The following is a 15813-nucleotide window of genomic DNA, read 5'->3' as shown; positions in this document are numbered from 1 at the left end:
GCACACAGAACTCCCATGACAAGGGACCCAAGGAGGGCTACACCAAGACACATAATAATTAAAATGGCAAAGATCAAAGACAAGGACAGATTATTAAAGTCAGCCAGAGAGAGAAAAAAGGTCACCTACAAAGGAAAACCCATCAGGCTATAATCAGACTTCTCAACAGAAACCTTACAGGCCAGAAGAGAATGGCATGATACATTTAATGCAATGAAACAGAAGGGCCTTGAACCAAGAATACTGTATCCAGCACGGTTATCATTTAAGTATGAAGGAGGGTTTAAACAATGCCCAGACAAGCAAAAGTTGAGGGAATTTGCCTCCCACAAACCACCTCTACAGGGTATCTTAGAGGGACTGCTCCAGATGGGAGCACTCCTAAAAAGAGCACAGAACAAAACACCCAACATGTGAAGAATGGAGGAGGAGGAATAAGAAGGGAGAGAAATAAAGAATCATCAGACAGTGTTTATGATAGCTCAATAAGCAAGTTAAGTTACACAGTAAGATAGTAAAGAAGCTATCCTTGAACCTTTGGTAACCACAAACTTAAAGCCTGCAATGGCAATAAGTACAGAATCTTTTAATAATCACCCTAAATGTAAATGGACTGAATGCACCAATCAAAAGACACAGAGTAATAGAATGGATAACAAAGCAAGACCCATCTATATGCTGCTTACAAGAGACTCACCTCAAACCCAAAGACATGCACAGAGTAAAAGTCAAGGGATGGAAAAAGATATTTCATGCAAACAACAGGGAGAAAAAAGCAGGTGTTGCAATACTAGTATCAGACAAAATAGACTTCAAAATAAAGAAAGTCACAGGAGATAAAGAAGGACAGTACATAATGATAAAGGGCTCAGTCCAACAAGAATATATAACCATTATAAACATATGCACCCAATACAGGAGCACCAACATATATGAAACAAATACTAACAGAATTAAAGGAGGAAATAGAATGCAATGCATTCATTTTGGGAGACTTTAACACACCACTTACTCCAAAGGATAGATCCACCAGACAGAAAATAAGTAAGGACACAGAGGCACTGAACAACACACTAGAACAGATGGACCTAATAGACATCTGTAGAACTCTACATCCAAAAGCAACAGCATACACATTCTTCTCAAGTGCACATGGAATGTTCTCCAGAATAGACCACATACTAGGCCACAAAAAGAGCCTCAGTAAATTCCATGGATCAATGACCAAATTAAAATGGAGATCCAGCAATATATGGAAACAAATGAAAACAAGAACACAAAGCCCCAACTTCTGTGGAACACAGCAAAAGCAGTCTTAAGAGGAAAGTATATAGCAATCCAGGCATAATTAAAGAAGGAAGAACAATCCCAAATGAATAGTCTAATGTCACAATTATGGAAATTGGAAAAGGAAGAACAAATGAGGCCTAAGGTCAGCAGACGGAGGGACATAATAAAGATCAGAGAAGAAATAAATAAAATTGAGAAGAATAAAACAATAGAAAAAATCAATGAAACCAAGAGCTGGTTCTTCGAGAGAATAAACAAAATAGATAAGCCTCTAGCCAGGCTTATTAAGAGAAAAGGGAGTCAACACACGTCAACAGAATCGGAAACGAGAAAGGAAAAATCACGACGGAACCCACAGAAATACAAAGAATTATTAGAGAATACTATGGAAACTGATATGCTAACAAGCTGGAAAACCTAGGATAAATGGACAACTTCTTAGAAAAATATAACCTTCCAAGACTGACCCAGAAAGAAACAGAAAATCTAAACAGAAAAATTACCAGCACTGAAAATGAAGCAGTAATCAAAAAATTACCCAAGAACAAAACCCCTGGGCCAGATGGATTTACCTTGAAATTTTATCAGACATACAGAGAAGACATAATACCCAATCTCCTTAAAGTTTTCCAAAAAGTAGAAGAGCAGGGAATACTCCCAAACTCATTCTATGAAGCCAACATCACCGTAATACCAAAACCAGGCCAAGACCCCACCAAAAAAGAAAATTACATACCAATATCCCTGATGAACATAGATGCAAAAATACTCAACAAATATTAGCAAACTGAATTCAAAAATACATCAAAAGGATCATACAGCATGACCAAGTGGGATTCATCCCAGAGATTCAAGGATGGTACAACATTTGAAAATCCATCAACATCATCCACCACATCAACAAAAAGAAGGACAAAAACCACATGATATCTCCATAGATGCTGAAAAAGAATTTGAAAAAATTCAACACCCATTCATGATAAAAACTCTCAACAAAATGGGTATACAGGGCAAGTACCTCAACATAATAAAGGCCATATATGATAAACCCACAGCCAACATCATAGTGAACAGCGAGAAGCTGAAAGCTTTTCCTCTGAGATCGGGAACAAGACAGGGATGCCCACTCTCCCAACTGTTATTCAACATAGTACTGGTGGTCCTGGCCATGGCAATCAGAGAAAACAAAGAAATATGCAGAATCCAGATTGGTAAAGAAGATGTCAAACTGACACTATTTGCAGATGACATGATACTGTACATATAAAACCCTAAAGACTCCACTCCAAAACTACTAGAACTAATATCGGAATTCAGCAAAGTTGCGGGATACAAAATTAACACAGAAATCTCTGCCTTTCCTGTACACTAACAATGAACTAATAGAAAGAGAAATCAGGAAAACAATTCCATTCACAATTGCATCAAAAGAATAAAATACCTAAGAATAAAGCTATCCAAGGAAGTGAAAGACCTATACCCTGAAAACTATAAGATACTCTTAAGATAAATTAAAGAGGTCACTAACAAATGGAAACTCATCCCATGCTCCTGGCTGGGAAGAATTAATATTGTCAAAATGGCCATCCTGCCCAAAACAATATACAGATTCGATGCAATCCCTATCAAATTACCAACAGCATTCTTCAGTGAACTGTAACAAATAGTTCAAAAATTCATATGGAAATACCGAAGACCCCAAATAGCTAAAGCAATCCTGAGAAGGAAGAATAAAGTGGGGTGATCTCACTCCCCAACTTCAAGATCTACTACAAAGCCACAGTAATCAAGACAATTTGGTACTAGCACAAGAACAGAGCCACAGACCAATGGAACAGAATAGAGACTTCAGACATTAACCGAAACATATATGGTCAATTAATATTTGATAAAGGATCCATGGACATACAATGGTGAAATGACAGTCTCTTCAACAGATGGTGCTGGCAAAACTGGACAGCTACATGGAAGAGAATGAAAGTGGATCACTGTCTAACTCCATACACAAAAGTAAATTCGAAATGGATCAAAGACTCGAACGTAAGTCATGAAACCATAAAACTCGTAGAAAAAACATAGGCAAAAATCTCTTAGACATAAACATGAGTGACCTGTTCTTTAACATATCTCCCCAGGCAAGGGAAACAAAAGCAAAAATGAACAAGTGGGACTATGTCAAGCTGAAAAGCTGCTGTACAGCAAATGACACCATCAATAGATCAAAAAGGTATCCTACAGTATAGGAGAATATATTCATAAATGACAGATCTGATAAAGGGTTGACATTCTAAATATATAAAGAGCTCACACACCTCAACAAACAAAAAGCAAATAATCCAATTAAAAAATGGGCAGTGGAGCTGAATAGACAGTTCTCTAAAGAAGAAATTCAGTTGGCCAACAGACACATGAAGAGATGCTCCACATCGCTTGTCATCAGAGAAATGCAAATTAAAACCACAATGTGATATCACCTCACACCAGTAAGGATGGTTATCATCCAAAAGACCGACAACAACAAATGTTGACGAGGTTGTGGAGAAAGGGGAACCCTCCTACACTGCTGGTGGGAATGTAAATTAGTTCAACCATTGTGGAAAGCAATATGGAGGTTCCTCAAAAAGCTCAAAATAGAAATACCATTTGACCCAGGAATTCCACTTCTAGGAATTTATCCTAGGAATGCAGCAGCCCAGTTTGAAAAAGACAGATGCACCCCTATGTTTATCGCAGCACTATTTACAATAGCCAAGATATGGAAGCAACCTAAATGTCCATCAGTAGATGAATGGGTAAAGAAGAGGTGGTACATATACACAATGGAATATTACTCAGCCATAAGAAAAAAACAGATCCTACCATTTGCAACAACATGGATGGAGCTAGAGGGTATTATGCTCAGTGAAATAAGCCAGGCAGAGAAAGACAAGTATCAAATGATTTCACTCATTTGTAGTATAAGAACAAAGGAAAACTGAAGGAACAAAACAGCAGCAGAATCACAGAACCCAAGAATGGACTAACAGTTACCAAAGGGAAAGGGACTGGGGAGGATGGGTGGAAAGGGAGGGATACGGATGGGGAAAAAGAAAGGGGCATAACGATTAGCATGTATAGTGTGTGTGGGGGCCACTCGGAGGACTGTGCAACACTGAGAAAACAAGTAGTGATTTTACAGCATCTTACCACACTGATGGACAGTGACTGTGAATGAGTATTGTGGGGGGGACTTGGTGAAGGGGGGAGCCTAGTAAACATAATGTCCTTCATGTAATTGTAGATGAATGGTAGGAAAAAAAACCACACTCAAGTTTATGTCTTTTAAAACATACTTGTTTGACATCATTTTAGCAAAAAATTAAAAGCAAGCTAAATGTGTAATCATGCTTAATTAATTTTGGTATATTAAGTGGAAGTTAAGCAGCAATTGAGCACTATAATTAGGCATTGTAATTCTTATTATCTAACATTTTAAAAAGCAGGATATATCATCAAGTATTCCTAAGCATTTTGACTGAGAGTATATAAAGTGTTTGTGTTCATGGCAAAAGATGAAAGTTAGTGGTTATGTTCATAAAGAGGAAGTCTGGGTCACTTTTTCCTTTTTTTTGGAACACTTACGTAGCAGTTGGTGTGTGTCAGGCAGTAGTCTAAGCTCTTTTCATGATTTAACTCAGGAATCATCAAAGAATAGTCCTTTTGGCCTTCAGGGCCTACTTTTATGTGGCACTTGACATAAGAATCGTTTTTATATTTTTAAAGGGATTAAAAAAGGAAAGATACCTTATATGCCCTGCAAAGCCCCAAATAATTACTCTCTGACCCTTTACAGGAAAAGTTTGCTGACCCCTGATTTTATTCATTTTATCCTCACAACTGTACGTTAAGGCAGGTCTCATTATTATCATCCCATTTTACAGAAGAGGAAACTGAGACAGAGAGCTTAAGTAACTTTTTGTCAGTGGCATTCCCTATTTTTAGAGCAGATTGCAGGCTGTTTCTACAAACTTGCTAATACTGTGTTTCTTTGCAGTGTAAAAAGTGGGTAGTGGCTCACATGTCACAGGATGGGCCGGTCACACTCTAGATCCCCCAGGTGGAAACACAGGTGAGCAGTTTTAGTTTAGCAGACTAAGCTGGGGTTTGGGATGTGCTTTGACTTTCAAATTCACTGGTACTGTTAAGAACCTATTTTAATATGCTCATGGGACCTGGCTATTCACAATAGATATTTATAGTGATAGGGGTTGTATTTCTAGGTTCTAGGAGTTGACAGCTTTCTTTACTTATGGCTGGCAGCTAGAATTAATCCATAGTGAAAAAATACAATAGCCACAACAAGGGAGAGTGGGAAACATCTTTAAGAGTGTTATATTTTTTGCATCAGTAAGTGGTTTAGAATTCTTCAGTATGTATTTTATTTTCTTCATAATCAGTATGTTTGAAGAAATTAGAAGTTAGAAAATTGGGAGCTACCTATTTCTTCTTCTTCCTGGAAGAGGAATGGTTTTGAAAAACTCAATTACTGTTCAATTTTCCCCTTTTCTGGTTGGTTGTATAAATAGTATATATAATTAGAGTGGAACCGTTCAGCCAGTACTTATTGTATACCTGCTACAGGTAGGTTCTCAGACTACAAATGCAAATATGACATCTTACAGGGGCCTCAACAAGCACACGGCCTAGGCCTCACTGGGGAGATTGACACCACAGCTGACTGTGAAACATGCAGTGCTACTGACTGGGACCAAGTATTCTGAATCCACAGGGAGGGAATAATTATGCTTTTATGGAGGGGAAAGGGGGATCCTAAGAAAATCTTCAAAGAAAAGATGAGATTTTACCTGGTCATTTAAGAATGAGTAGAATTTCTAAAGATAGAAAGGGAGAAGAAAAGTATTTCAGTTAAGGGGGACAACAGGAGCACAGGCACAGAGCTGTGGAAGTGACTAGTGCATTCTGGGACTTCAGAAAGGATCGTGATTACATACACAAAAGCAGACCAAGAGTTTTCATGTTAAAACAGCTTGGCCGTTGTGCTTGTTCATTACGGTTCTACAATGACTAGTCGATAATATCTTCAACAGTTTTCATTTTGTGGTTCACAAGACTAAATGGTAATGGTAATGGGGAGGAGCTATGGAAAGAAAAGTGGATGTAAAGAAGCTAATGGTTTTAACTTGGAGGGCACCATAGAGGTGGTGTTGTTTCACCGTTTCACCCTTTTGTGATAGATAGCCTTGGTGAGGTGGCACAAAAGACCCTGCTGAGTTTAGTGCCTGATTACTGGATTCCTTCTCGGGACTCCATAAAAAGCTGAAAAGGGTCTGATATTTTACTTGCAAGCTAACACTTTAGCCTGCCACAAGGTGCTCCTGGGTCAGAGAAAAAGGCCTTTATTACTCACAGTACAGCAGGCAGCCTGAGCTTCATGCTCCTGTGTTCCCCATACCCCTGAACCCCAAGGGCAAGCACTGCAGAAGGAGACAGTGGGGTAATGACACAACTGAAGCACCCAAGCCCTGTCAGGGGCTATAAGCAAACCTGCCTAGCCTTTGCCTTGGAGGAGACACGCATCTTATTATCCTGGACAGCAAACAGATCAGCCCTCTGGCCCTGACGGAGGTCCCATCTCCAGCTTCCCAGGCTATTTGCCTTGAAACAAAAGCTGTCAGTGCCTCTGCTCACAAGGCATGCAGCACACGAGAGACCCATGGAGAATTATCTCCCAACAGGCCCCTTGGGTGTCTTTTGTTCCTTTAGGAGAACTGAAAATAATAGCAACCATTCTAGCAATGTCCTTCAGAAGAAAGGGCCTCTACAGTAAAACCCCTGACATGACGTATAATACCCAAGTGATGTTCAGGGTGAGGTAAGAATTACAGTAAGAGATTGGGTGATTCATCCAGTCTGGAAGACCTCTGCCTCTGGCTGCCAGCTTTTTCCTTAGTGGTGGAAGAGAGAAAATCTTCCAGGAAGAGGAGGCTCCAGTTACTTCTTCCTGTGATGAGGTGTAGCCAACTGGATGACAAGAGTTTCTGCTTCAGCTAAATAATGCATTTGCCAGCATGTCTAACTTAGTAACTCCAAGGGGAGATGTTGCCAATTCCAGTATACAAATCCCAGTATGTATGGGAGGAAGATAAATCTGCCTTCTTTCTCATAGGAGGACACAGACATGTCACCACTGCAAAGGGCTTTACTGATGTTGCTCCAACTTTGAGGTAGCTTCAGAAGGGGGAGGTAACAGAAGCTGCAAGGACAGCTGCCTCATTGATTAGAAGACATTAAACCCTCAAGGAGGAGACGGGGACATTGCACAGGTTAGATGGGAAGAAAGGTCTGCAGATGCAAAATTGAACTTTATTGTGTTCCAGTTAGCAGTGCTCTTCTCTTGACGTCTGAGCAACTCAGACTTGTTTCCCTGGGCACAGGAGCCTTCCTCCTCAGTGGATTGAAAGGCTTGATGTTGGCAATGCTGAGGTATTAGAGAAGGTGGTTACAGAAAGGATGTGCTGTCCCCAGAGAGCATTATCGCTGGAAGAAAGCACTTGTCCACCAAAGTTACAAGCTCTGTTTCAACAGCACATCTTTCATTTCATATGTAAGAGAACAGGTCTGGGAAAGAAAAGCAACTTACCTATGTTAGTAGTATTTAGAGAGGAGCTAAGCGTGAGATTCAAGTCTTAAGACCCTCCTTCTTCCCCACATCTACACACTGTTAAGTATGTGTTTCTTGCTCCTTGATATAGCCATGGCAGACAGAAGAGACAGTCAGTTGTAGAAACTGTGAGGTCACTCTTGGGTCTGAGTTTGGGTTTGTTGTGACATTGTAAACTCTTAGAACCTAATGTAATTTCAGAGATATAATGTTCAGTTTGCCAGAGACTCTCCTGCACCTTTATTGGTATGAGTCTAGCCCTCCTTCTGCCTGTTTCTTTACCTAATCATTGAACCTGATGTAAACTTTTGCTGATTGTCCCTTTTGCCAGAACTTTGCCATCAGTGCTCTTCCAAAATTCATGGAATTTGGTACATACCTAAGCTGGTCCTCCTCCAACAGGACAGGTGTGCGCAGTCCGTTTTAATACGCACTTGGGGTACGTTAGTTAAGATGGAAAGAGTATGCTTCTTGAATAGGGTGGAACTATAACAGACCCCAAAATGGACAATCTAAAATGCCAGTACAGCAAATTGATCAATTTGATTTGAGTAGAAGAAGCAGTGGAAAGCAAATGTTTTATTTAGGTGAGTCATGTTAATTGTCTTTAAATAGACTAAACTTTTCTGTTTGTTTACATAGGTCTTTATCACCAGTACCTAGAAATTCTGAACACTACAAGCCAAGACATTCCCATGGGCATTATGGCTGTGAATACAGAAAGGAACCAGAAAGACCCATCACTTGGAGAATAGACAATGATAAATATGGACAGAGTAAACCAAGGATTCCTTCTCATGGAAATATGTATTATAGATCTTATGAACATAGATCACCTTCTCCAAACATAAGAAGAAACTCTTTAGAAGATGCTTATAATTATAATCCTTACCGAGTACATTTACCAGGAAGAGTAGATGATAACCGAGGGTCTCAGTATATCCCCAAATACTTAGAAAGTGTACGCTACAAAGTGCACCAGAGGGATTGTTATCCCGAGGAATTACAAGGAAGGTATATTCCTTATGACCATAGAATTCAAGGAAGTGGAAAAGGAGGGAAATCACCTCAGAGGCCAATAGCAAATTCTTTTAGAGTCAAAGGGAAGTGGTGTGAAGATGAGTTGAGGCACCAGAGGATACAAGATGAAAAATATTCTCAGTCATTTCGAAGAGGCTCTGAAGACTTTGAAGAAAGGAGCTCTTTTCAGAAGAGGTATAGGAAAATATTAAATCTGGGTAATTTAGTATAAAGCCTCAAGTCAAAAAGTCTATTTACAATATGGTTGAAGATAATCACCTTGAAAAGCTTTTGTCTAAAAAGATAAAAAGCATTGTAATGTAGTTATGGTCTACTGTTAGCAGTGAAGTATTTATTTTTAGAGTAAATCATGGTGATAGCTAGAATATAAAAAAAGATTGTATTTTCCTCTTTAACTACCTTGTGCCTCTATGAGTTGGCTTGAGGGATAATAGGTTAACTTGCCACTGAGTTCTGCCTTTAAAGCAATGCTGCCCAACATCCCACACATACAATTTCTCATTTTATTCTCTAGTGCAAGTGTTAACTGCTTTATGTCAACACAGGTATCCTGAGGATCGTGATTTTGGAAAGTATGGATACACATCAAAAAGACCACAAGACGTGGAGAGGTATGAAAACAGAGAGCCTGCCAGGAGCCCACAATGGAAGTCAAGGCATTCTCTTCCATCTTACCAAGAAAAGAAAGGTCAGTGGAACCTTGGACCCCAAACACATTGGCATGCCCAGAGGGATGTCCCAGAGACCGGTTCAGCAACCAAGATATCCTGTGACTATCGCCAGAAGCATCGTAAGACCTCAGATGGGGACCACGACTTTTCTTTTGGAAGAACTCAGAAGTACTCTAAGGATGGAGATAGAAAATACAGTTCTCCAAAAGGCTCTGTAAACAGAGAGGTCACTTTTTTTAATACTGGAAGAGGAAGAGAGACTGAAGGTGGGCAAGTCAAAGAACCTTTTAAACCATTGAAGAAAGACTTCCCAAGCTGCATTCATTCAAGTAAAAGTGATGTTGCTTTGAAACCCTGCAACAACAACTGGAGGGACAAAATAAAGAGAGGAAAGAATGGCAGAGAAGACAGTGACTCTTCGAGTGACCAACTTGATGAAAGTATACAACTTCCTGATGTTAAACATTCATCTGCCCATCTTAGGAAGAAATCACTTACAGTAAATACATACAGGTATTATCTTTGTTTTTTTTCTCAGTGATATTTAATAACTACTTTTGCCATTTTTATTTCAAGCTTTGAAAATGGAATTCATAGTGTGTTTAGAGTTCATCGAGGTGGGAGAGATTGCCTGGATTTTTTTAATTTTAAAAAGCCTTGTAATGAGGATGAATCTCAGGATTAGTAATAGGGAATGATTTCATGTCTACTTGTTTCCATGCCATATCTCGATGCTTTTTTGGATGCAGGACATTCTGTGGAGTTGTTCCTCTTCATGAATGTATGTGTTTTTATGCTGCTGGATTTTCTGTATCTAGGAATAGGCTGGGGGAATTCAAGGAGACCTCTTCCTTGCTCAGTTTCTCAGAGCCTCTTTTCCCTGTTGCCTGAAATTCAGAGAATTTTTGATCTGGAAGGGACTTCAGCAGGCTCCAATTTTATAGATGAAAGTGAGGCCCTGAGAGATGAAGCAATTTGTCTAAGAGTGCCTGGGGCTCACGGAAGTGGGTGACTTAATGTGGTTCTCGCTGCCATTTCAAAATGACTGGCACTCAACCGACTTGATTCTCCTAGGTAGAGGGAATTAGGCTATGGTCTAGAAAGAGCTCTTAGGTATAAGACATTTGGTTTAGTGCTTAATAATTCTTTAAAAACATAGACTACTATCATAATAGGTTACATTCTGCCAGTGTGGTTTGCATGCTTTGTTCCATTATGAATATCACGTCTGTTTATGGATTCTGAGAATAATAAGGCACTATAGTTGGTATGTCAGCTAAATCTGTTCATTACCTTAATACAGTACCAGTCTGTGAATAAAAATGTGATGGACCATGTTGATTTGGTACATTTATGTTCACAGTTGACTCACACCTGTATTTGAATAGAAAACAAGAGAAGACAAAATCCAAGGTTAGGATGTGACAGAGGGAAACCTACAGTCCTTTAAAAAAACAAAACAAAACAATATATTTTGTTCCTTTTCTTAAAGTTTCATGTGGTAGTCCCCCACCCAACCTCATATTTTCCTTACATTAATTGTACTTGCAAAAATATTTTAAAATACACAGATGTATATTTATATGTGTGTAGAAGACATTTATAAATATGATTACAGACAGTTGGACAAATGGGAAATCACCCATAATTCTATTACTCTAGAACAGTTTAATGAATATTTTCATACAGCTACTTTTGTTATTTTTCTATGTGTATTTATACATGATTGTCATAATACTGTATTAATAATTTACATCCTATTTTATATAATGTCTTAAAACATTTTGTGCTACTGTGTTTCTCATCTTAAGAGCACAAAGGCTGTTGTAGCATCAAATTTAAGAATGCTACCTTAAGCTTTTTTCTTTCCAACATTTTATTATGAAAATGTTCTAACATATAGAAAAATTGGAAGAATTATACAGTGAACACCTGTATACCCACCACCCAGAGTCTACAATTTACACTTACTCTATTTTCATAATCACATATCTATCCATCTATTCATCTCTCTTACTATCTTATTTTTCCAATGCATTTCAAAGTGACTTGTAGATAGCGGTACACTCCCCTTTAAGATACTTCAGCATTTAATTTTTGTTTATAGTTTTTTTCTTTTGAGGTAAAATTACATACAATCAAATCACAAAAATCTTCAATTTTTTAATTAAAGTAATGATACCCCTTATTTAATAATGAAGTGTTTTATTCTTAAATGAGAATTGATAAATTGGCTTTTTAAAGAATGCTAGAAATACCAACTTTGAAGGATTTTATTTTGATAGACTTCATTAGAGATACTGAATACAGTTGATTTTAAAATTTGATACTGAGAAATGGAAGCTTGATCTTTATCATGTATCAAAAGAACTAGTTTCCTAAAGTTAAGGCTGCCATATTTTTGTTTTGAATTTACAAACTGTAATTTTGGGAAGTTTCATGACCTGTTAGTGGTGCCTGTCAGCACATTTCAATTATCTGACAAGGACCTGAAGGATGACTTGTGCAGTAAAGTGCTTCCACTGCAAATCCTTTCTGGTCAAAGACCCAAAGAATAAATAACTTAATAAAGTTATGTACTTTTTCAGCATGATAATGCATCATAGTCAATAAAATCATTCTCTCTGATTATAATAATTATTGATGAATGAGTTGTGGAGGAGCAGGGAGGGGTTGGATTTAATCATATGTGGACTGATGAAGTAGCCATAAGACAAAGGTAGTTACTGCTCTTGATAGAGTCATGTTCTCAGCAATTAAATAAATTAGATTTTCCTCTGCTTGAAAAGATTAAAATAATCAGAGCACAGAGGCGTTTATTTGTTGGTTAAAATGTAGAGTGTTTATCCACATTTTTGGGAAGGATTAAGATGGTTCATTTTGTGCATTTGTTCACTTGTTAGCTTTAGTCAAGTATGATATATATTCTTCCAGTATCAGTGTAGTTGAACACATGGTTATCACGTGATGACTTTTCTAGATTCCAGTTTATATCTAGAACAGGAGTTCCTAGACACTTGCTTGAATGTTCATTGCACAGTTTATACTTCTGTTAACAAAGACTGTTTTCTAGTGACCCACTTTGTCATGACCTGCATTATCAGAGGTAGAAGTTACATATGAGTCATAATTATATGTTTCAGAATGTAAGTTAGGGAGTGACAATATGGAAATTTATACTAAGATTGTTATGAACCCCAAACACTGTTGTATACATCTGGAAATCTTGGGGCATACAAAGGGAGGTTTGATTTAATGTTGGGCCGAGTAGATGATAGACTGAACCTGGATCAGGCTAGGAAGGAAGTGAGAGGGAGGGTGATGGGGGTGCCTGTCTCCAGAGAAGAATAAACAGGTGCGTCAGACTGAAGCCCCTCTGGCCTCTGCAAGGTGCTAGTACCAGGCATCTAGGATGAGAAGGTCAGCTAGCAAAGTTGATGTTGGACTGAGACTAGCAGCTACATTGACATTTAATCCTTTTATTTCCCACTGAAGAGATACAGAGAAGGCCTCTCTACCCCCCCATCAGGCCTTTCCCTTCTGAAAGGAGACGCGGTGGGTGAGGCTCCCAGGAGACACTGGAGCCCTGATGCTCTGAGGACAGGAGTGCCATGTGGGAGGGGCACAGCCTGAAGAGCCAGAGTGAGGGTTGAGGGGAGGTAACCTAATCCCACAGCTCACCTGTGACTGCGCTGTTCAGCTGGGCACATAAGAAGCTGTTGGTGGAGATATTTTTGTGATATCCAAACCAGCTGTCTGGCTGTTATGTAATCACAAAAAACTACGTTTTTTTTCTCCTAATAGTTCTCATATATGTTTTTTAAAATAAAAAATTGAGAGAAGGTTCCCTTTTATTCCTATTTTTTACCCTAACTTCTCTTAGTGTCACATAAGAGTCCTAGTATAGGGATGGAACGTTCTGTTTGGGGTTGGGGTACATAGGTTTTTGTCCTCTGATGGGTCACTGAGCAGCTCTGTGACACCGGGCTGGTGACCTGGCTCTACCTTTTTTGGGCTCAAATTAACCTGCAGTTCTTCCTGGCTCTACAAGTCTGCTTCAGTTGGCTATGTGTTGATAACTCTTGCAGCTGGGTTGACAAGTTCATAATAGGATTCTCTGAACTCTTGTACATACTTGAAACTTTATATTATAAAAAAATGAAATATTTAAAATTTGTATTGGTCTAAGTTAAGTAAAAATTTTTTTCAACTAAAATGTAACCCAAGAGTTACATAAAATTAAATTGGCTTCAATTAGAATTTTGAAGTCTGTTATCTTTTTGGCTGAACCTCTCATTTCAAATTGTCCAAATTGTTTTGTGTTTATCATTTATTCACTCAGCAGGTATTTTTTTGAGGATCTACCCTGTGTGAGACAGCCTGTTAGGGGAGCCTGGGATTGTAGATTGGTGTAGGACTCGGTTTCTTCTCCTTTGGTCTGGCAGACAACAGGGCAACTGGCCATACCATGGCATAGTGATACATGAGGTGGGGTGTGACTCAGATGATCCCAGGCTGGGGGAATCGGGGAAGGTGTCTTTCAGGAATTGACATGGGAGCTAGGCTCAAAGGTTGACTTGGACTTGAAATGGAGGGCATTTAATGTTCATAGGTTAGCAAGAGATGGAAAACACACATAGGAGCTTTGAGCTGTGGTTCCAAACAGACTGTGAAATTTATTTATTTATAAATAAATAAAGGGACAGGAGGCTACAGAGGTAAAACTGTCACACTGCCAGGCTGATTTGACAGGATTGGCTGAGAGGAGAGGGCAGACAGCTCAGTTCTGGTTGCCAGAGGATTGCCTTCCCTAAGACGGCTTGGAAGGGCTCTGGGGTTGGTGAGGTCTGTTGTGAAATAGGTAATGAGGTGCCAAGTTAAGAGCGTAGCAGCCTCCCTACCCCTTTTTCCTCAGCTCCAAAAGTTCTAACGTGTTCTTAGGAAGACAGGAGCAAATTAACAATTTGGAAAGTGCTTTATGAAGTGTAGGATGCAGTACAGAATGTTAGTTCTTGGTTGGAAGAAAACTGAGAAAGGAAAACTTTGTATGTGCTGCATGGATTTTCTTACATATTATAAGCTTCTAGAGGACGGGATTATCAGTTGGTTTTAATGTTTGCTGTGTTTCTTGTTATTGTTTTGCCATGCAGTTGGGTTTTTAAAAAATCTTTATTAGAGGAATTTAAGGTTAAATATAGCTTTTTATGTTTTCTTAGTTGTTATGCACAATACGCAGAATTTTGGGAGAAATATCCTTAAACAGAAAAAAAAAAGTGAGGTGGGGTGGGGTGAGGGAGCAGAGGGACCCTGGAAGATTTATTCAGAAGTAGTGTTAGAATACAGGTGTTTGGCTGTATTTTAACTTTTAAAACTGTCTAAAATGCATCTCAAATGAGACCATTTGGTCTCTTCAGCTTAAATACTTGTATTAAGAGTATTTCCTGAAATTATTAACTTGTTCATCAATACATGTCATAGGAAATAGTGAGAAGGAAAACGTGAACCAGGAAGGGATTACATTTACAGATGTAAATACCTAGAACATTTTGCATTTTCCTATCTCAAGCTTTTTCTTGTAGCAAAAATATCATAATTGTTTTTAAAAGACTAAAATTGCAGGTTTACTATTTTAATGTACATTTTCTTGGAAATGACCATTTTAATGTTTTTTATTAAAAATCTTCCAGTGGATTAACTCTAGGATAAATTGTTTAACTGATAGCAAATTTAAACATTAAAATTTCAGGCATTAGGTATAGCTTTAAAGTATACCATAGCACTCCTATGGATTGCGGGTTGGACATGGAGTGGGGATAAGAGTTATGCCAGTAATTAACTTGCAGTAAATTACAAGTAAATTTTAATAATTCCCTGGTGAAAAACTGGAAGCCTTTGTCAGCTGGTTTCCTTTTGGGACAAACTGAGGCTATAATAAAGAATGTTAACTAATTTCCCATATTTTTATATGGGCCATTTTTATAGTTGAAGTATTTACACATCTTATTTTTCTCCTGTAAAATGTTTTTAAAAGTGTTTTTTCCTTTTTTTTTTATATAGAGCAGGCGTTTTATACAATTAAACCCCTTTAAACAGAGAGCATTCATAATTGTTACTGGAGGTTGTCATAGGGCCTTACTAGCTTCTAGCATT

At 38.4% G+C, this 15813-nt stretch overlaps 1 protein-coding gene across 8 annotated transcripts in view; it reads left to right on the top strand.

Moving 5' to 3' along the window:
* BCLAF3 (BCLAF1 and THRAP3 family member 3) overlaps positions 1-15813 on the top strand; it is a 102860-nt gene that overhangs the window by 28779 nt on the left and 58268 nt on the right. For 7 of the 8 annotated variants that reach the window (XM_057496094.1, XM_057496093.1, XM_036912851.2 and 4 more), the window contains 3 exons: positions 5324-5398; positions 8594-9166; positions 9538-10176. In XM_057496094.1, the coding sequence (XP_057352077.1) occupies positions 5358-5398; positions 8594-9166; positions 9538-10176 (1253 nt within the window). In that variant the 5' untranslated portion in view covers positions 5324-5357. The remainder of the gene's footprint in view (positions 1-5323; positions 5399-8593; positions 9167-9537; positions 10177-15813) is intronic. The other variant, XM_036912852.2, reaches the window with a different exon arrangement.

The sequence above is a fragment of the Manis pentadactyla genome, chromosome X (assembly GCF_030020395.1).
Source record: "Manis pentadactyla isolate mManPen7 chromosome X, mManPen7.hap1, whole genome shotgun sequence".
Taxonomy (NCBI): Eukaryota; Metazoa; Chordata; class Mammalia; order Pholidota; family Manidae; genus Manis; species Manis pentadactyla.
Note: the sequence above shows the minus strand (reverse complement) of the source record. Positions and strands in the feature narration are given on the sequence as shown.